We start from the raw sequence: 22,740 nt of genomic DNA on the forward strand, positions 1-22,740 counted from the left end.
TACCTTCAAGTTTGGCTGTTTTGAACAGCTGTAAACGCTGTAAAGTTTTACCATAGACTTCACACGTTGCACAAACAAGTTTGTTTCAAGCAAACCCCAGCCTTCAGCTCAACTTTGTTTCAGTTTCATCACGTTACAATAACTGAACTGAAGGATTGAAACTCTCAAGGGTTCAGATGAATCAAACCAAACAGGATAGGTGTGACATACACAAAGATTTGGGCAATGTGGGCAGTTAGTTAAGTATTGAAGTTTAAGTTTCACGTTTCACGTTTCACATTACGATATGTCCTTAAGGTATATATCCAATCAAGTACCTTTAGTACCTTACCTTTTCTGCAATTTCCCCAAGATACAAGCTGAATCCAGACTCACTGGCCCAACGGAGGAAAAAAAATCTCAACACTGAACCCTGTAGCAGGGTTGTAATGAATAAAAAGTCAAATTTTTCTAAGGCTATGTGTGTGAATAAGTGTTTAACAGTGTGTTTGTCCTTAAGTGTTATCAGTGAAGGTTAATCCCAGTAGCTGACCACACTATATCTGACATCACCCATAACCTACCACCTCCTGTGGAGACTAATACTTGTTCTTGGACCTAAGTGTTATTGCCGCTCTGTAAAACCCCACAATGCTAATTAACCAACTAAATTGAATGGATTCCAATAGAGTTTTACACTTACTGCCACCAGTACGTATGTTTTATTAGTGACTGTAAAGGTCAGTGCTCGAAGTGGGCCATTACTTCCCAGTATGCAGTGCCGACACTTCTACATTGTACTCTTTGGTGCACCGTGAATTTTGTCTTGTGCACCAGCACTTTTCACAAGCTGCCGGTACCTGGCACGTAGCTCTGGGTGAAGGCCTCCTTTTTCGCTGGATCATCCAGTGAATAGCAGTCAGTGAATATTGTTTCAAATGTGACTACATGACCAATAAAAATGGAACAATTGTTGTTTCTTGCTTCGTGTTTACCATATGATGATGATAGGTCAGATTTTTTGAGTGGCAGTGCATTTCGCAAATGCCAGATCGTGAGCAGCCCCTTCTCTTTCACTTAGTTTACAGCCCACGCATTGCACAAAAGAACAGAAGCCTACTTTCCACTAGGTAGCTGCTTTTATGTAGGTTAAGATAAAAACCATTGTGAAACAAAGCAATTTGCTTAAGTTTGTCACAAAAAAACGCAGTGAGGAGCAGGAGGAAGAGACTACTCTTGTGTCAAGTTTCTCCTCTTTAACAAGTGCCAAGTTGCGACACATACGTGGCTGCTAATTCAGCCTTTTACTCGTCAGCAGCAGCATGTGATTCTCTTTTCAACTGGCAGTTGGATAAAAACTGGCATCAGGGCATCAATAATGACATACAGACTGAACTCTTTGTTCCTGCTCTCCTTTGAAAGAGACTGAATCATTGGCCTGTAATGAAATAATTTCAGTGTTCAACACCAATCCCTGTTGCCTCCTTCTGTAATCATCAAAAGTAAGATAATTTACAACTTCAGACTGTAGTGGCCTATTGCTTATTTCATAATATTGTTTATTTGGTATAGTTTTTGTCGGGTGGATTTTATGCTGATGTTGCTGCGTCTACCATGTGTGTGTGAGTGGTTTACAGTATGTGGCCGTGGTACCAGGCTATATGATGCTGTTAATGTTCATTTTGGTGCCTGTAACATTACCTCTGATGATGCTTGTATGATTAATCTGTGGTGCATTCAGGCAAGTATAGTTGTAATGGCCTATTTATGTTAACATATGCGTTTCAGAACCTAATAGCAGCCTATGATTGGTCTTGGACAGGCTAGGCCCACCTGATTTTCTCTGTGCCAACCGACACTGTGACTTCTGCCTACGCTACTGGCCGGTACTCTTTTCTGCCCTCTCAATATCAGCTTCACGGGGCGATTCATAATGGCCCTAAAAAAAACTGCATTACCCAGGGGCACTGCGTGTCGCTCACCTGTTCCCGCCTACCTGCTTTTCTCTGTCGGCACACACTAAAGCTAGTGTACATAGTTATTTTTTACTCTAATAATTGAAATGGTTGTCCCCTTGATTAAATACATTTATGTTGTGAACATCAGCAATATCTCCTAGTATCTTATATCAGAAATTCAGAATGTAATACTTACTGACTTGCTGATACCGGCCGATACACACACCAACATGTGAATAAGTGGAGTACTGGCACTTATTTTTTTCTACTTCAAGTGCTGTTAAAGGTAATGCTTAAGACTGCCAGTAAGGCCTGTGTAAGGTGATATTATTATATACTCCATCAGTTGGATTTGATCTGCTAGTGATAGCTGTTAAAGATTTGCAATGGTTTTATAGGCAGTTACGGGATGTGCCGAGATTTGTGGGAGGGATGTGTGTCTGAAACAGTGTGTGTATGTGTATGAGCTTTGTATTGTGTTGTGCGTGTGTTTTTCGTCAAACCCCCCTTTTACATTATTCTCCTATTGCCAAGCTTGATATGACAGTTCTCTCAACAACTGTCAAAAAAACCAATTTCAACACATTTTGTCATCCATATTCCATCCACACTTTGACCCATCTCTGTGCCTCCTTTTCATCTTCTCTACCCCATGAACTTCCCCTCCCCTCCCTTCCCTCCATCCATCTCTAACCTTCCACATGCCACCTAAACTTCCGCCATGCCAATTAACACCAAAGCACGGTCACATTGTGCTGCCCTTTGACCCCCTGCCTGGCTGTCAGAGCACACAGGACCCGAGGCCTGCGGCTTCAGTATTAGTTTGTCACAGGGCCCTGTCGCGCAGGTCTGTGATAGATGGGCCCCGTTGAGCAGCTCTGACCGACCGTGCTGCAGCACTCACTTGGTTGGTGTGAGGGAGCATTGATTATGATGCTACTCGTGACAGGGGTGAATCAGGGCTGAGCTGATGGTGGCAGGGGGAAGACAAAAGAGGCCGAGGTTATGGATGAGGTGCTGTTAGTTAATGTGATGAGATTTGATTTGTGCTCTATCGATCATGGCATCTTGCAAGATTATTTTCATCTAGCATGATTTATAAGCATGTAGTGGGCACACAGTGTAACAGTAAGTCACCTCATTATATTACAATGCAGAGGTCTCCATCATTGAGGTGTGAAATGAAAAATGTATTATGTACAGACTTGCTAATAGCCATAATCTTATTTTTTCTGATTAAGCAATAAAGAGTGTTTTTTTTTTTAATAGAAAAATTGTGGTGCTGAGCCTAAATGAGTGCCTTTGGCAAATTGGTACTGTGCACCTATCATAAATCCTGTTGTTTAGGTCAGGGCTTCCCATTCTGTGGGTGGGGAGCCTCCAAATGGGTTGCACTATAAATTTGAGGGGGTAATAAGCTGATGGACAGGACAGGAGTGAATCAAAAACTATTAGTCCCACACAAAATTATGTTCAGGTTTTTCTGACTTTTCTCAAATTATTTATTGTAAAAAAAAAAAAAAAACTGGACTGCTTTCTCCTGAATTGCTGTCAGAGCATTTCTTCATTTTAAGGGGACACAAGCCAAAGATGTTGGGAACCACTATATGATATTGTATTAACTCCTTTAAATGTCCTAAATTTAACAAGGACTCGCACTCAAATGCATCAACATTTTATACACATACTCACACATGTAGTTGCCCTAAGCCTGCTGAACGCTGCAGGCTGGAGTTATTCTTATTTCCTTCCCTTTGGAATGCTTTAAAGATAAAAAAAGCAAGTGTCAGAGAACACTTTAAAATGAAAAAGCAGGTGAGGAAGAAAATAGAGCATATGGGAGCAAATCAGTGGGAGAACAGGAGGTGGGTGGGGGCGCCTGACGCAGCAAAATCCACCTGTTTTCATCGCTCTTCCATCCTCCCCACTCCTGCTCTCTTCCTCCTCCTCTCCTCCACCCTCGCTCACAGCTCAAACTGCGGCAGTCGGCTAATTAAAAAACATGGCTGTCCTTAATTATTCAGCGGCTGGCTAATTGATATTCACAGAGGCGTTCACCTCGCCTAAACGATCCGTTTAATCTGACCGCCACAGTCTCACTGTCACCTGTCACCCTCGGCCATTGTGCAACTGTACTTAATAAGAGACCAGGGGGAGATGGATACAGGAAGGAGAATGTAAAAGTTTGCTATTGGTGCTAATGTGGTTTCCTGGGCTACAAACAGCAGCGTGTAGACTTTGTGCCCTGTGGGAGGGTATTGTTGTGAATATTTGTATTTTTACAGGGTTATTTTTTCCCCTTTGTCAAGGGTTGCTTGCAGCACAGGAAAATTAGACGGATAGAGGCAGAATTAGAATTTGCGAATTAGCCTAAATCAGTTACATCATGCTCATAAAAACACTGTTTTGTCGTGTGTTTTTCATGATAGTGATTTATAATCATTTTTCACATCCACTAAGATATCATTATCTGTAAAAAAATGTAGATTTCAAAGCTGAAAACTTGCAAGAACCTCAGATGTCCCCTTCCCCCCCCCACCCCATTTCCTCCACTTTACTTCTCTCTTTCTTTCCATACGTTGTGATCGATTTGGCCCAGGCTCCATGTCCCATCGAACAGCCAGTTCTCCATTCTTGACACCTCCAATGATAAATCACCTTTTATTGTCCTCCCTCTCTTTGTCTCTTATCTCTCTATTCTTTCCACTCTCAAGTTCACTTCTATTTGCTTGTCTAATTTTGCTCTGTTCATCCTCTACCTCCCCCCAATCTTACTCCTGCTCTCGTCCTCCAGCCGCGTCCGCCTCTTCATTAGGGGAACAAAAGGTGTATGGGCAGTGGTGAAGTCTGTCCCATTGTTTGGCCTTTAGTATGATTAGATTATCTTTAAAGTCCGCTGAATGGGGTTAATCAGTCGGAAGTAATCCTGACATAGTGTGTGTGTCTGGGCCCGTGTGCGGTGTCAAAGAGGAGGGCCAACCTGCTCCTATGGAAATTCAACACATGCACATGTGCATGTACGCACAGACATACGCATACACACACACACACAAAGTGAGCAAAAAAAGAGAAAATCCCTGGGTACACATTTCTGTCACAACCTCTCCTCTTTTAATGACCCCTTTAGTCTCGCCTTCAGCACACATTTATCTTTCCACCCGCTCTCTGTGGGTACAGCTGCTCCGGCTGGTGTATGTGTGTGTGTGTGTGTTTGCGTGTGTAGATGTGTGTGTTTCAGATCAGTGTCTGAGCTGTTGTTTGTGTCTCGGCGTCTGTATGCTTTTGTCTCTTTCTGCACAGCCTAAATTCGTAAGTCGCGACCCATCAGCGTAACATTGAGTTTGGACACACTTGTGACAGTACACAACCCCCTGCCAATCCTTTCCTCTGTTTCCCTCTATCCTATCATCCCTCTTCCATTCCTCCTAAATTGAGCTGTTGGTGGGTGACAGCTTTTTGGCACCTTGGCCAACATAATCCAGTCTCTCAAAACTTTGCCAATCTACCCTAGAACTAGGGCTGCCCTCAACCAAAGGTTTTCCTAGTCGACTAATAGTCATTAGTTCAAGTCATTAGTCAATAAGTCGTCACACGTTTATGATATTAATTTATTATTTAATTTTTTTGGGGGGGGGGGGCATCAGAAAATGGTTTGGGTCGATGGGCTGAGAAAGAATATTTTAAATAACATTATTAACACTGTGCTACATTACAGAGGAATACAAAACCGTAATAATGACTCTGTTAATGACAATGCTAACCGCAAAAGTGCTAACAGTGATAATTCTGAATGTGACAGAACAACCAGCAAGGAGACCGAGTTACAATGTCAGGAAAGTGCCGAAGCTGACAGATATTTCCAGAGGAATCAGTGCTTCTGTTATCACAGCGGTAGTCTGAACTTCATTGGTCACCTTGGCGGGGTGTTGCCACACGTTGCCACTTCCTTTATCCATCGTTTTAAATGAAAAGCCCTCTGGCATTTCATACATTGACCTCATTTTGGGAAGGTGCAGCTCCTGAATGGAGTTTGAGGTTGTTTTTTTGTTTTTTCCCTGCAACTAAGCAACCAATGAAAACTTTGTCGACAAAGACTCTTCTCATGGAATAATGGTTCTTGGTAGGGACAGCCCCACCTAGATTGCATGTTTGGAATCGATAGTACATTTAGAGTAATAATAGCACTACTTCTAGTGTACTTGCAGCATACTTCTAAGGATGCACTTCAGGATATATACACCCAGGAGTGTTGGTGAGTCTAAAATTGCTGTCATTTACGCTGAAGTTCAACTTGATCCCATCATGAAGGGCAGGCGGTTTTAGCTTTTGTGTAACACTGGCCACGCAATAGCACTTTAGACCTGCAAGGAGACACAATGGAGACAATTGTCTGACCGCAATAATAAGACTGGTTAGGTTGTGCTGAGGACAGCAGAGACAGCAGCAACTTGGTCTTGGAGTTGCTTTGTTCAGTGTTGTCAGGAATGTGATAAAGTGGTGCTGTAGAAGTTTTCTTTCCCTATATCTGGCCCTGGAGATGATGTGTGTGTGTGTGTGTGTGTGTGCAGGTGTTTGCCTGTGTTGGTAGCTTTCAGCCTTGTGCATATTGGGGTAGCTCGGAGCATCCCCTTCTTTGACTTTGAAACTTCCCCCACTCATCTGAGGCGAGGACAGCCCCTCGGTGACACTACTCTGCACTCCTCATCACAATGCATAGAGCACGCAGCTCCGCTTGCAGTGCGTTGAGTAGTAGAACACAGATGGTTATCAGTGTGGTTGAGATTGGATGGGGTAATGCAATTTTTTCCCATACGTTGTATTCTCTATACTCTCTGTCTCCTTCAACATCCCATAGTGCTTAGAGCAAAGGCTTCAAGGCTGCATCTCCATGGCTTCTCTCCCATAGGATAGTCCTCTGCAGTTTTTGAATGTATGTAAATGAGCACGAGTGCATACACAAGAAGAGTCTAGGATATATTAAGTACTATACATATATACTGTATGTGTATGCATTGGCGTGTGTGTGTATATGTCAGTGAGAAAGGACTGTTGGGGAGATTGAGAGACTGAAGTGTGAGTATTCAAGCAGAACAGTGTGGCAGCCAGTCACCCCTAGCCTCTGAATACTAAACCTTTCCAAATGTCATTTTGAAGAAGTTCATGGATGAATCAGTGCCTCTTTACACTCTTTCTTCGTCTCTCTCTCACTTTCTTTTAATGCTTCCCTTATTCAGGAGATTGGACGTAAGGTAAGTCTTTGCCTTCCAACGAATCTCTAATTTTTCCTTGACTCCAGACTTCTCTCTCACTGTTTCTGCATGATAGAATTTTGTAGAAAGAAAGAATGTCTTACCTTTCAGTTTCTTTGACATGTTACATTTTTCTTTCTACCTGGTATTTCACCTGTTTCATATTTTGATGATCCCTTCTTACAGCTCTCTTGCCCCAAATGCTTTGTAGAATTACATATGAGATTTCAGCTTGTTTCTGAAGACTTAAGGCGTTTTCACACCTATAGTTCGTTTGCTCTGGTCCAGATCAGTTGATGAGTTGGTGAACTTGGTGCGTTTTCCACTTGGTTTGGTTTCTTTTCACACAGAGAAAAATCCAAGCGAGCCAAAATGCGGAACCACAAGCCACTTGACTCATTGATCATATGTGTCTGGAGCAGGTCCTGAAGGAAGTCCACTGGCCAAATCGTTGTACTACATTGTGCGAGTCCAGGTCCAACGTCGATTCATTCTTCAACTATGCAAAGCTCACATGGCTACGGGAGCTGTTTCACTCAAACTTGCGCAGTACACCTAGTAGTCGGGTTGGATCGAGGTGGGATCACATTCCCGCCACAAACAAAGTGCTCCAGTGTTCATTTGGGACCGGACCAAGACCATCTCCTCTAAAGGGTCTCAGTGTGGTTGTTTTGGTCTGCACCTGAGTGCGATTACTGTGTTTGGACGTGCCCAAACAAATTGCCCAACAGTCTAGAGTTCGATTTAACCAGACTAAAAAGTGCAGGTGTGAAAACACCCTAAAGGGTCTCTGTGCGGTTGTTCTGGTCCGCATCAGAGTGTGATTACCGCGTTCACACCTGTCCAAATGAATCGCACCAAGGGAGAAAACGAACCACAGTTCAATTTAACCAGACTGAAAAGTGCAGGTGTGAAAACACCCTTATTAACGTAAGGGAACAGAAATACAAAATGCTTTTGGTAGGGTCCTAAATTTCAGTGAAGCTTTCAATAACAAGTCTCTGTCTTGTTCAAAGATTTTACATCTCTTTCCAATTTATATATATTTATACTCATTTTAAGTTAGTTAAGAATACCACAAATGCTTATTTTCCTCTAATCAGAACTTTCAGAAAATATATCTTCAGCTTAACATTAAAACCACTGGTAATACAACTTAAATAAATGTGTCAAATGACATCATGACAACACTACAAAACCCAATTCCACCAATCTATAAATCCAGTTTTATCACTGTTATCATCCACAGCCATCAATATACCCGTAGGCTTTGACATGTAGCCTAAATGATTGAAACATTTCTGGTCATCAAAACTGTTGTATCTGTAATAGAAGTTAAACTTCTATCACTATTTATACAATTTTCATTTTGATTTCAGTCATTAATCCTCAATCCCAATGTAAAGGTCAGATTTTTTTTTTCTCTCTGGTAGCAGATACATCCAGGTCTTATCTGTCCTGTACAGTATATCACCCAGAGAGTCAGTACGTTTAGTGAAGGTCACAGTAGAGGGGAGGACAGTGAAGATAGGTAGGGCTGGGTAAATATATACGCCTGACTATGGGGCTCATTCGTACTGAGAACTGATGATATCCTCTTGGCCTGATAGTGGTCTGGTGGAAGATTGAACAAAAGAGGACAAAGAAGCGCATACAGTACATGCCAAGGCAGGATAAGTCTCACACACACATAGACACACAGGTGTATTTGTGTACAAATATGTGCAAATATTCCAAATACAAATCATTTACTCCTCTTTGGTTGTGTACTTGCAGGCATGCTCAAATCACAAAACATAAAAACCCCTCACAAGGTATATGTATGTCAACAAACAGAAGGCCTGTGTCTATGTTGTCTATAATGTGTCTTTGCTTTATACATTTATGGCTCTCTCTCAAACAGTACTAGTGGTAGTAATAATACATGTTGTGATTTGTTCACGAAAATAGTAAAGAAAGTAATGTTTTTTCTTCTCCTCTTTGTGTGCATGTGCGTGTGCTTATGTGGTATACTTATACTTGGATACATGTGTGTGTGTGTGTGTGTGTGTGTCTGTGTGTATATTTGTATGCGTGTGTCCAGGCCAAGCAGCTGGAAGCCAGAGAAGCCGACCTACAGAAGCAGGATGCTTTCTATAGAGAGCAGGTGGCTCGTCTGGAGGAGAGGGTAAGAAACAGTTTGAATCATACATCAACTTGAAAAATGTCTGTATAAGGACACAAGTTAAATGAATGTGTAACTCAACTCGATATTTTCATGTTCTGAGTGCAAAGATCTTGTGAAAATCAAGAAAAGCTTCTTTCACCGAGTGCCCTGTTTTCACACATGGTAATGTGAGGCTTTACCAGCTACCAGAGAGATACAGCGATGATATCTGAATCATCTAATGTTAGTGATTTATTTTCGAGTTTAATTTTCAGCTAAAATTGGAGACACCTAATGGATTTTTTAAAAGTTTTCTCTCATCAAATTTCTTGAGCTGTAAATCTGAAAACTATTTCCTATGTAAGTGGCTGGTGAACTTCACATTGGGGATGTAGCTACCAACTAGTTTTTAAAAGTTAGAAACCAACCAATAACATAGACAGGTAAGTACACTGTACATACATGCTTATAACTACAGGAGTCATATAGATAAGATACTAGAACAAAACAGAACCAAAGCACAACTAAAGAGAGTATCACAAGGTGGAGGAAACAGTATCCAAAGATGAACGAAAAGATAATTATCCATTTTACAACAGAAGACAAAAAACCAAAGGCTGCCTCATACAGTCGCCGAGTAAGATGACACCACTGTTGTTGTCAAGAACATACATACACACTGCAGCTCTAGTTTTTGCCTGGGGGAAAAGTTTTTATAATATGCCTCAGGTGATGTATGATGTACTAATTTACATACATATTCATGCACACAATTCAGCCAGCATACACAGTAGGCCCGGTCACCACTGGGCTCAGCCACGCTGCAGTCAGATTTATTCTTTCTCTTTATCTCACTGCCCTACTGTTTTTGTTTTCATCCTTCAACTTAAACTCTGCATGCTTTCCCCAGTGTAACATGTCTCTGCCTCTCTGTAATTTTCCCTCTGCTGCTCTTGTGCTCTCTGGCTCTCTTTTTTTTTCTTTAATTTTCACCCTCCACACCTCCACTTGAAGGATAAAGAGTTAAATCTCATTCATCCCTGCGTGTTTCCTCCCGTCCCTGAAAATGACACTACCCTGACGTTCCTTGTCAAACCAGTGTCCTACGGAGAGGGACAAGGGTCAGCTGCCGTGCTTAGCCTACTTCAAATGGCAGCTCCACGCTGGTCCCAGTGAGAGATGCCGGCAAGGCAGGGGACCAGGGTCGGACGCCTTGTTAAAGTGTGTTAAAAAAGAGGCCCTCATGCCGCTCTCAAATCATAAGTGTACCTTAGGAAGCATACAATACCCTATTTAATGTGCTTAAATGACACCTTCATGCTGGGAAGGAGTTTTCTCCCCTTTGGAGGGTACAAAAAGTCAAATGCCCTCTATAGGGAAACCAAAATGGAAATTAAACACCGTTGTGCAGCCAGATATTGTAACACAGGGAGACACTCACATATCCTTATTCTTAGAAGCTCATATAAACACAAGGGCAGCAAAAAATATCACATGCTCAGTGGGCACAGTGTCCTCAAAACAACATCAAAGCACAAAATGATGGCTCATAAGGATGGTGTCTTTATCCTGTGTATGCTTACCCATATTGCATATTGCTTTGAATATACATAGTTTCATTGCTTCTTTCTTAATGTTGCAATAACCACTCTTGTTTAACACTAATATTGCTAGTGTGAATTCTTTTTAGTGCCCGTTATACATAAGATATTTTCCTTTGGGTCAATAAAGCCCACAAATGTTCGATCCTTCAGTGAGGATGAAATCTTAAGCCGAGCCAGAGGGTATTGAGTGGTAGTGGACTTCTGTCAGTAATTGGAAGTGCATTGGTCTGTACAGTTTTGTTTGGGTAGCAGAGAGGAGAGCTGCCCATTTGCTGATGTCAGTGGAAGCTGTGAATTAATTAGAAAACAACAAGACTATGACATTTTTTTCCCGCACTCTCTTTAGCAGGTCGATGGCTTGGCCAAAGATCTAAAGAGTTTAAAATGTAGCAGTATGAGATGTCAGCATACTGATGCAGTGCACCTGAACACCTGACTGACATATAAAGCTTTAAAGCTGAGCTTCTCTCGTTTCAATTTCTCAGCTCTTGTTGTATTATTACATCTTAGGAGATTGTAGCTCTACTGTATTGTACTGTATAGCAGCAAATGTGAGTGGTGATGGTAGAAGTGATGAGTCCCGACCAACAGAGGCATTATCGACTCCAGGCGCTGGCCATCCTTCAACCACGTTGGCCTCTGGTCAATATTCCTTAGATCAAAGTGTCAACAAATCACCTTCACACCTCAGAGAGAGACAGAAGAATGAAAAAGAGAGAGGAGTGGACAGAAATGAAGAAGAAAAAACACAGGAGACAGTAGCCAAAGCTTGTGAAAAAAATCTAGAGATTTAAACGCATGAAAAGAGAAGGTAGGAAGGAAGAAACAGGGCAGATGGAGACAAATTAGAATTAAAGAGATTCCAGCTGAGACGGTATCAAAAATATATGATTAAGTGACATTTGTGAGTGTGGGATAGAGAATAGGAACAAGAAATAGATGGAAGATGGAAAGTAAAATAGCAGGACAGAAGAGTGGTAAAAAGATAGAATGTCACTGAATGATAAAAAACATGAGAGTACAGTAAAGAAAAGGTTGAAAGAGCACTATAAAGCTTCTCTGAATTGGAAAAAAATGGACGGTGAGAGTGAGAAACAGAGGATGTTAGCCAGAAGGGTCTGTAAAAAGAGGACAATGTATAATCTAATTCATTTCATTTATTTACCAGACTTAAACTGTAAATTAATTACATTTTCAAAGCACCTTTGTATCTACACACAGCCATACCATTTCAGCTTGCAAATGATTCTATCAGGATTTATGGCCTGTGGAGACAAAAAAAAAAAAAAAAGCACACAGGCAACCATGTGTGCCGGTGCGTGATGGTGTGTGATCCTGTGTGTAACTGAGGATCAATGGTGGGCATATTGCATGTTGTCTTACTGTGCAGCAAGCGGCTTGGGGCTCCATAGGGGGTGTAGTTTGTTTGGACTGTGTTAATAACGCTCCTTTCTCTTGTTCTGGCCACAGCGCCCCATTTGGGACTCGGTCCAGCCTCTCGTCACTCCCCGTTCTCTTCACCCAACGTAAGCCCGGCAGTATACCAAACAAAATCACTTTTGGCATGTACTGCATCAGAATCCCAAAGGCTTGTCTTCACAGGAGGCATTTCAGCCGTGTTTTTTTAGTCATCTGTCTTATGCGTTTGTGACAGAACAGATACTCTTCTATTTTAATCAATAGAGCTGTCTACACAGGTCAGCTGACGGCTTGCGTGTCACTCATACCCATCCAAAGCCTATTTTGACACTTCACTTCAGTTTTCTGCAGGCGACCTACAGTCAATTCTGTTTCTTGAACGTAGCCTGTGTAAACTGACAGAGGACTGAAGCTGAAATAAGGGTAACTCTCATTAAGAAACATAAACTCTATAACTAGTATAGCTCCATGGAAGCAAAGGAAAAATATAAAATCTCTGGCTCTGAATCAATCACATAACATTGCTGACCAAGTGTATTGCCAGTCTGTGCGCACTGCAGCTATCAAAGCCCAACGCTGAGCTTCTTTTTGGTTGTGAACTCGTCTTCTTTTTTTTCTAGTAAGAGTGCACCAAACATTCTTCGCTCTCCCTCCATCTGGCCTCCGTTCCTCCTTTTACGTCAGGATTCCCCCAGCATTTTGCACGCCAGCAGAAAGAGGCAGAGGAACCAAAACATAGAGAGAGAGAGAGAGAGAGAGAGAGAGAGAGAGAGAATATAAGTCTGATATATATTACACGTCTGTTCCAATCTAACATAGCCATTCATCAGAGGGGCTTCTAGTGACAGGCCATCACCAGGCTCCCAGACAGCTCAGCCCGCTGCCTTTGCTGCTGCCGCTCATTGGGGCCACAGCTACCAAATAGCCCCTGAAAACAATATCTATATATTTATTACATTTTCACTCAATACCTGCCCCGCTGTAAAACAATCTCATATTTAACAATCAACTTGCCTGTGTTTTTTTTTTCTCTCTCTCTACCATGTCTCTTTCCAGCCCTCCCTCCCCGCCATATCTGTCTCTCTATATATCTCCTTTTTCAGCCTTTTTTTTTTTTTGAGTGCTGTTTTTTTTTTCTCCATACCTCAATTTCATTTTTTTTTTTCAGGAGGGATTTTTCTTCTCTTTTTTTTTTCTATCTTTCTTTTTGCCTTGTATATCGATGAAATTGGATTTTTCTGCTCTCCCATGGTCGGAGGACAATCACAGCGGCAATTGCCATCTCATAGCAAAGTTCCACAGCACTGTGAAAGGAAGAAATACAGGGGAAAGAGCATTAAAAAACAGTAATGGCTTCTATCTCTCTATCTCTGTCTCTGCCTCTGACTTGCCATCTTCATCTCTCTCTCTGTCTGTCATTTCACTATCCCTTCCCCTCTCAATCTTTTGCCCTCTGTCACTCTGGAGAGTAGAGCTTAAATTTTAAGTACACATTGCTGTGTTAACAATTAAACTTTAGAAAAATTAGAACAATTGTTTCTTGACCTGGCCACAAGTTTTCCTGCTGTTGTATTGTAGCAGTAAATATGTTTTAGAATTTCTCCTTCACCCTGAAGATCAATGTAGTCTGTCTGGCTCTACTAGTTGTATAACTGGAGACACAGTAATCCGCAGTGAAGACATGGCTGTAGTGCTGAATTATTGTGTCTGAGACTGTTTGCTGTTATAGCCGCATGATGGGATTCACAGGGATTTAACGGAAGTCTTTTCAGGCAATGGTGATTCTACAACAACAGAGCGACACATTCATTTATGTAAAAAAAAAAAAAAAAAAGCTAAATAAATTCTACAGCAGTAACCTTTCAGATGCTAAAAAGTCACAAACTCTTAGATGCAGTATGTATGTTAAAAATCTTTTTTATTAGGATTTTTACATGTCTATGGCAAAGATGGACAATTCCGGCTGCCCAAAGATGTTAAATTGCCTATTAAAGTAAAATTACTTATTCAATTGATGTTTGCGCAACCCTTCCCCCGAACAGCAATTCCCCAATCATGGCTAAGCAGCAGTAACTAGGCACAATAGGCCTGTCAAGCTTTGGATTTCTCCACTAGTTGCCCCCTACAAGAGGTTTCATCAGGCAAGAGCAACAGTGTAAGAAATAGATTGAACAGTGTTTTTGTCTGCTCTTACATAGGCTGAAAATGTTAGCAGATCATTAGCTAACTACATTATTCAGCAGGGTTATAGGTTAGATGCTGAAAAAGCCTGTTGATGACATGCACATCCGCTGTGTGGGTGTCAGTCCTGGATGCTACTAGAGTTTAGGCTAACATTAGAGTTTCTATCCTACTTTTTATTGAATTTGGGGAAGCTTATTCTAGCAACCCCAGCTAAACTTATCACCCGAGATATTACCCCAGAGTGTTTTATTTGCCAAACACATTGGTTTGTCTTCCAAGTATGTAAGCCTAAGGGTTGTATTAGAACAAAATTTTCATTTTTCCATGTCGTTTACATGGTTTAACTGGTTAGGATGCTGACTTTTTTTTCCTAGGACATGCAGCTTTAGTGTTAGTCTTTTATATTTAAATGAATCAGCCAAGCTGATTTTCAGCTCATTTTCCAGCGTGTTTCCACCCACTGCTGTTTTACGAATATTAGCAGTTGGGTCGTCAAGATTAACAGCTAGTGTCACAAATTTTCCAGTCAGCGGCCATTAAACCATTGCAGAGGACACAACAAAATGACATAATGTTAAAAAGTGGTGAAAAACAATGTAGAAAATATGATAAATATGGCATTTATGTTTGTTTCATCTATTCATTTGAGAATTGTTACACTCTCCTCAACTCTCCCTACCAATCTGATTTTTTTTTTTTCATCTGCCGCATTTTTTTTTTACCTTTCCATTTGAGCAGAAGCTTCAGTGGACGTCTAAGTCACATGCTTCATGTACATCATGATTTATCAGTATGTTTCCATTGCACTTTGTTGCATTTTGCTTTCAGTGATACACCACACTTTCTACCTCAGCCAAGCATAAAAACTTTTTTTTAGCAGTATTTCAAAATTTTTTGTGGAGTTTTCACCGTTTCCACTCAAGTCTTTTTACGAACAAATTGAAAATGCAAATGAAAACAGTTGGATCGAAACGCACCTAATAATGTTTCACCAGCCTCTTCACTCTCCTAGGCAAGTTGCACAGAGTTGCACAGCAGAAGTCTCATTTTCTCTCGCACTGCAGAACCATAATGTTGGCCGTGGTGGGGCTTCTCCCCATTTCGGCCCTCCTGCTCAGCAGCAGATAAGAGAAAGAAGCCATCAGTACAGGGAGTTATTTGTTTTATTCATTAAAAATTGGAGGCTTTTTGTCTAAATTGAGCTGGAGCCTGGTTTGGGGTGCAGCTTCTATCTTCTCAATATCGCTGCATTGCATTAGCAGTAATGACTTAATTTGTCTATGACACCCCCCATCAGCATTTTGTTTGGCTCCAGATGAGCTAAAAACCTAGCGGGAATCAAGAAGAGTAAATAGGAGGAAAACAAACAGAATTGGTAGCTACTTGATTGTACAGGGGGGTTACACACAGCAACATGTTCCTGTAACAGTTCTGTTCATCCAGTAACAAAGAACTGCATGAAAGCGATCAAAAAACATCTTTTTTGTTAGACTTAAATCAAGGTTGTGTTTTGCAGCCCTTTAAAAGAATTTATTTTTGGTCAAGGGAGGAATGCTTTCAGCCAAAACTGAGTGTGGTCTCTCTTCTCTGGGCTAATAAAAGGTTAGGGCTTGTCTCTAAATCAGTTGGGGCAACAGTAGGAAATCACAATTTGAGACCACTCAGTAATCACACAAATTACACTCTTCTCTGCCTGGTGGTGAGCAAGTGAGTAGCAAGTGAGTGAGTGGGGGCTTTTTGTGCATCGCTGTTAATATCTAGCCACCAGGGTATGTGTAGACACATTTCGGAGCTTGTTCACACATGTAGTCATGCTGTGTATGTTAGTACCTTGTGTGTGTGTGTGTAGGAGTGCACTTGAATGCTTGTGCATTGTTTGTATGTGCGTGTGTATGTGTAGCCTATTGTAAGTGGGCCCTGCAATCACTGTCACACATGGCCTTTTGTCCTCCCAGGTGGATTAGTGCGCTGATTAGTGCCAGCTCTGCCATTTAGGCAGGTATTATTACCTTACACTTAGTATTCTAGACAGAGACAAATCCAGCTCTTTCTGTCTCTCTCTTTCTCTTCCAATGGCTCAATCTCAGCACCCAGGAGAAGTCTTATTCTTGCCTTTTTAAGCAGCACCAAAAAAAATCTCTTTTCAGTATTTCTATCGTTGAATAAGCTTCTCTGTTAAATCCTTTTCCTTAGCTCTTGACAGTTTCTTTGTCTACACTGAGAACCACTTGATTCAAGGCCAAGAGGCCACAGATACAGCATGAGCTTACAAGTTAACACTTAAACTTTGGATATACTGTTATTTTGTGCTTTACATACAAACCAATGTCTGCCTGAGGGACAAATGCACTGGGCTAGTAAATTATTCAAACCCATTTTTCCCCACATTTGTTTTTTTAATTTCCTGCCTCATAATGCCCCATATGAGGATGCCCTATAATGACAAAACAATTTTCGAAAACGTTTTTTTTATTAAAATTAATCAACTTCTGGAGAGACTGTCTGACTGCAGTGGGTAGTTGTTGAAGCTGCTTAAAATGACCTGTGTTCACATTCACCGCCAAAGCAGCAAGTAACCTGATGTTCTTTCAGCATTGCAAAAAGTCATAGGAGGAAGGTCAGGATGAAAGGATGAGCATACAAAGCTTTTGACCCTGGAGACCCTGTCCATTTCCTGTCACCATTTGTTTCCTTTAACCATGACAGTAATGTGTCTATAACCTTGCCTAAGCAATTTTAATTTTCCTAAACAGTAGAGCAGTATGCACAAAAATGATTGCAATCCATTTCCAGTTATGTCTGTCACACAACACAATATGAAAAGGTATAAGTGTCCATCCAAATGAAGAGGACTCCAATCTGTATCAGACCTTTTGTCAGCATTGTCATGTCCCATCTTCTTTTAGCTCTACAACACATGACTATTGATCTTTTCAGCAGCGCACTTCATTCCTATTGATCCTTTCTGAACTATGATGAATGTCTTCCTTACAAGGAGGTTAAGTTAGGGCAGATAGGACCAAAAGGCTTATATCTGTCACATTTCTAATGTAGCTATAATGTATGCAAGGTGTCATAAGTTTTTGGTTTCCACTTGGTGAAATATATTATATACATTATATCGTTACATTAGTGAATAAATTCTGTTAACATTAGGTAATGGCATAAAACTTCTGATTTGCCTGATGTAGAATGTAATACATTCATTTTTGTATGAATTATTCTTTTTTTAGTGCAATGTCTTCTCAATCTGGAGTCCTCCACAGGAAGACATTGGTATTAGAAGACATTGCCTAACTTTGCCCCTGGATCAAACCTCATACTACTCTCAATCAAGCCATCCATCACACTTTACAACCTCTCACCCTTTGATCATAAACGTGCATAACAGCCACTGAGGGCTGACAAAACAGATCTTCCTCGAGTAGTATAAACGGTGTAGGGGCCAGGTTATATGGCCGTGTTTGAGGAAGTAATTCAGGCTGAGTGGTCCTGCTATGGGTTCATTTGCTATGGGTCACCAGGGGATTATGACCGGTGGTCAGTACGTTGTTGACTAGCGACCCTCTGACCTTACAGGATTGCTGCCTGTTATTACAGCAGAGGATAAGCACACACACACAAACACGAATAAAACACACTCACACAAGGAGGCAAACATACATGGTATACTCCCCACTCACAACCTACATACAGTAAAGATCACAAACTTAGCTTCCATCTTCTGGACAAGTCCAACTGGTAATAGACCTGTGCCCTCAATATCCCTCTCCATAAAGTTTTAATAGGGTTTGTGATGGTAGATGAGGCAGAGCTGTGTAGGCTCAGCTCTGCCGTAGGAAGGCCTACTCTCAGCCCCACCATCAGGGGCGGTCAAAGGGTACAGATGACCCCAACCCAAGGCCCAAGGGGGGCCCATGTTAAGGTCTATGGTTGACCCTTAAATGGGATCAAGTACAACAATTTACTTACTAACTTATGTTACTGAGAGTACCATGTATATGTATTAACTTGATAAATAAATATATTATCACTAAAACACATTTAATTTCAATTTCATTTCGTCATCTGATACCCCACTCCCACTGGTATTCTGAAAATGTTGTAGTCGAAACACTTGGCCAGTCAGATGTGCAGAACTAACATGTGCCGCTAATGTAAAGTGAACTGCAGCCTGACTAGCTGAGTCAAAACGCCTCACCAAAAATCAGTGGCTCAAAAAAGAAAAGCCGGGGTACAGAAAGAAGAAGAAAATGAAAGGAGCAGAGAGGCAATGGCCAAATTTCTGGCCAAAAAAAAAAAAAGTGTGAAGAAGCACCAGGTATGACAGGTGAAGCTGAATGTGGCAAAGGTGTGGAGCTAAGCAGATAAATAAATAAATAATAGTGAATAAAACTTTAGATTGCTTAACCTTTAAGTAACGTTAGCGTGTTCGCTTAACACGATTTTTAAAAAATCACTCTTGCACTGCCCATATAAGGTTATTACAATGCAACCTGCTGGTATTACTAATGCTTGTAATCAGCAAAGTGTTAGGCCTAAAGTCAGCAAGAAAATGACAAGACATAGAATACAACTGCAAAGATGGTTACAATACAATAAGCTAAACATTTGGGTAAGCCTCTGTTTATATTATTATTATTATCATCATTTCAGCTGACAGCCATATACTCTATACAGTATCTCAGTTGTGCACATAAATTGACCAATACTTTGATTAATGTAGCCCTCGAGATTGAATTTGATAGATGAAGAGTAAATTTATTTGTTCACTTATGATTTAATCCTATGATTTAATGACTTGCAGTAATTTCTTCAGTCAATATTTGATTTTGCTTTTCTCTAATCACTCATTCATTAGAGGGAATTTTTTTCTCTCCTTGTTTTGTTTAAGGTAAAATGAGGAATATAACAGTCACAGTGTAATTTGAAAGAAATGTTTTCTCTGTGTTTTGAAATAACTGAGTTGACCTTTTGTGCTTTATAACCATGTTGAGTATATATATGCAAAACAGAGTATGGCCTGGATGGGTCTGTAACACTGGATTTGAGAATGATTGTTAGAGACTCCATCTATGTCACTTCAAGGCTAAATGGCCAAGAACTTATTTGAAATTGCCCATGTTGGTGTAAGAGCTAAGGGTGGGTGGTGGTGGTGGTGGATTGGGTGTTGATAAGGGGCCCAATTTGGAAAATTTTGTCTCTCTGTCCATAAGTCCTAATGGCTGGTCCGCCTGCTGCACATCAGATCTGAATTGTAAAGAGATGTTTCTTTGCTGACATGTTTCCTTTCACTTAAATATCTTCAACCTGAAAAGTGAAGATGTGAATAAATTGGATGGACTTTTTTTTTTTATATATAAGAGATTACAATCACATTTAAATGCATTTCTCTCACTCGCTGGCTTCTCTCTCTCTCTCTTCCTCTCTCTGCAGAGTGCTCAGTTCTACAAGGTCACCACGGAGAACTACCATAAAGCTGCAGACCAAGTGAATGCCAAGTTCAAGTAAGCTCACAGACACAGTTAATCCAAAGGCTCTAAATTATATATCACTCATTTATAGCCTTTTCTACAAGTTGGATTTTCACTGTTCCTTTACTGTTGAAAAAAATGTTCGCAATAAGCCCTTTTGTCATTCACAGTAGGTGTTTATTTTGTGCTATCTAAAAATTATGCATTCCTAGACTATTAGAAGTCCATGTGGACCAGTGAATACATTATTGAATTATGCTGGCCACATTCTAACCTACGTCTTTCAATCAGAACCACATTAGCCCGGCCCATTAGCTGTTGTTGATGATGCGGCTCACTGATAAGCCTGATTGCATGTTGATGATAGCTGACGGGGCTTTTCTTGTGCGCTTAGTATGTCTCAGTGTTAGAAAGGCATAATGTATTGTGTAAAACATTTCCTACATCAAGACAGGAAGTATAAGATAACCTTTGTACTGCAGAAAATAATTCTACATTGACTTTTATATAATCTTGACTGTGTTTTTCTTTCTGTCTTATACTGCAAACTCCTCTCATCTGGTGCTACAAAACATTTTTAAATTCATATTTGGGATCCATGTTTAGTCAAAATGCATTACAATACTCATGTGCATACATTTTTAGCATGCATGGTCCTTACTCTTAACCCTGATGGTGCTCTTTCTGCCACACCTTGCAGTTAAATGAATGATTACTGTATTGAAGCTATTAGAAGAGAAGGTAACATAAAACATCCAAGCAGTCATGGATGTAGCACATATCCGACACATATATGTAACTCAAGAAGATGCATAATCCCTTCCCATCCGTGTTCCATCTGTCTCCTTAATAACAAGCCATTAGGCTCCATAGTAATGTAGGGAAAGTGGATGAGGAGCCTGCAGGAGGTGGGGCAAGAATGGGCCCTGGCTATGATCTCCTCTAGGGAGACCGGGCTAATTGTGTTAGCTTGTCATTAGCCAGCGCTAACACTGGGATCATTGTCTCCCTCAGAAATGCTGGAAACTGATTAGCCTAGCCCACCGGGGGTTTAGCGCTAGACTCATGGAAGCTGGAGCTGAGACTTCCCAAATCACATTAAAGGAAAAAAATACACTGGAATAACATTAGTGCAAAATGACAGTGCTAACTGCAAGCGAATGTTGGTCTAAGGTGGTCATGTGACACAGGCCTTTTGCACAAAGAGCCGTGATTGGCTGATTGGATTAAAGGAGGTGCATTAGCAGGGTTGTGACTGGATTACAATGGTGGCAAGGTAGAGGAGGGCAAGAGCATCTGCGTGTGCATGTGAATGTGTGTGTGTGTGTGTGTGTGTGTGTGTGTGTGTGTGTGTGTTTGTGCTAATGAAATAGCGGGAAGGTCTGGTGTTACAAGACAGGGGCAGGGATGCATTGAGGGGATCAGAAATGAGGGTTAATTGGATTTAACAGGGCGTGTTTGGCCCCAGCTTGTTTATGTGTGTGAGTTCAAGCATCATGGCGTATGTTTGTATGCGCTCATATGTTGAACATCTTTTGTGAACATAATGTGTGCGCCATTCCCTCAAAGCTCTCTCCCTCTCTCTCACTTATGACAGAGACCCCACAGAGATAAGATGCTATCTGTGTCCTCTGTTGAATAATAAGAGGAAATATTTTTTTGTCTTACAGAGGCTTTTGATTTCCTCGAAGTTGAAAATGTCCCCCAGAGATTTAAAAAAAGGAAAAGGAAAAAAAAAAGCAAAGCCGGGGCTTTATCCATACTTGATAGAATTAGCATTTGATATGTTAATGTGAGGATGTTATAAAGTGTGGAAGATGACATCTTTCTTATAAGAATGTCTTCATTTCCCCTCTCTAGCTCATGTCAGTGACACTGTAAAGGGAGTGATGGTACTCCAGGGATTGATTAGTGTTAGGGTTGATATTAGGTTTATTTTAGTGGAGGAGAAAATGTGTGGGACCAGGAGAGGCTTTCCTATCAAGGGTTATAACATCTGTATATGTTGAGCAGTATGAGTTTTCCATATGCATATGATGTCAGATCAGTTATCTGCCGCGTCCTGTGGGATGGAACTGTTATTACTTTGTGAAATTTGGATCAGGAACTGAGAAAAAAATCAGGGATTTGCAAGGAATTTATGTGTCACAGCTACATGCTGCACCTGTTCTTGCAGGTTCTTTAGAGGTGAGGCTTTGTAATAGTCAACATAGGAATTAATTACTCTGTTTTCAGAAAGGATCAGCAGTAAAAATGATTCATCAGGACAGTCTTGGAAAAAAATCTAAAACGATGCAATTGAATGAAATAAAGCAGGTGCCTGGAAAATTGAAAGATGAAAATTTTACTCCCGTGTCGCCCTCTAGTATGTGTTTCTCTCATGTTAGTAAGTAATATATACAGACAACTTAAGCATGTAATTTACAAACGTGATAGGTTCCAGCAGGTAGCCATTGTGCATCCCACTGTATGCAATATGTTCCTTTCATCTCTGCAGTACGGTGCGTCCATTTTCCTTGGCCATGTTAAAAAATAAAGTGTGAGAGGTAGATACTCACGGGAGGGAAGGGTGCGTGGGCGATATGAGGTTGTGTGTGTGTGTGTGTGTGTGTGTGTGTGTGTGTGTGTGTGTGTGTGTAGTTGTTTGTTTAGGTGTGCGGTGCAGCTGTTCCCTGCCGTTCTCCTGCAGTATTCCCGCCAGAGTTTTCTGAGAATGATGGAGTTCTC

At 41.0% G+C, this 22,740-nt stretch overlaps 1 protein-coding gene across 6 annotated transcripts in view; it reads left to right on the forward strand.

Annotated features, from left to right (window-relative positions):
* The window catches only part of chchd3a (coiled-coil-helix-coiled-coil-helix domain containing 3a), a 72,166-nt gene that overhangs the window by 34,417 nt on the left and 15,009 nt on the right, over positions 1 to 22,740 (forward strand). For 5 of the 6 annotated variants that reach the window (XM_044343544.1, XM_044343546.1, XM_044343548.1 and 2 more), the window contains 3 exons: positions 7,172 to 7,186; positions 9,270 to 9,353; positions 19,976 to 20,046. In XM_044343544.1, the coding sequence (XP_044199479.1) occupies positions 7,172 to 7,186; positions 9,270 to 9,353; positions 19,976 to 20,046 (170 nt within the window). The remainder of the gene's footprint in view (positions 1 to 7,171; positions 7,187 to 9,269; positions 9,354 to 19,975; positions 20,047 to 22,740) is intronic. The other variant, XM_044343545.1, reaches the window with a different exon arrangement.

This window comes from Thunnus albacares, chromosome 23, assembly GCF_914725855.1.
Source record: "Thunnus albacares chromosome 23, fThuAlb1.1, whole genome shotgun sequence".
In the NCBI taxonomy this organism is placed as follows: domain Eukaryota; kingdom Metazoa; phylum Chordata; class Actinopteri; order Scombriformes; family Scombridae; genus Thunnus; species Thunnus albacares.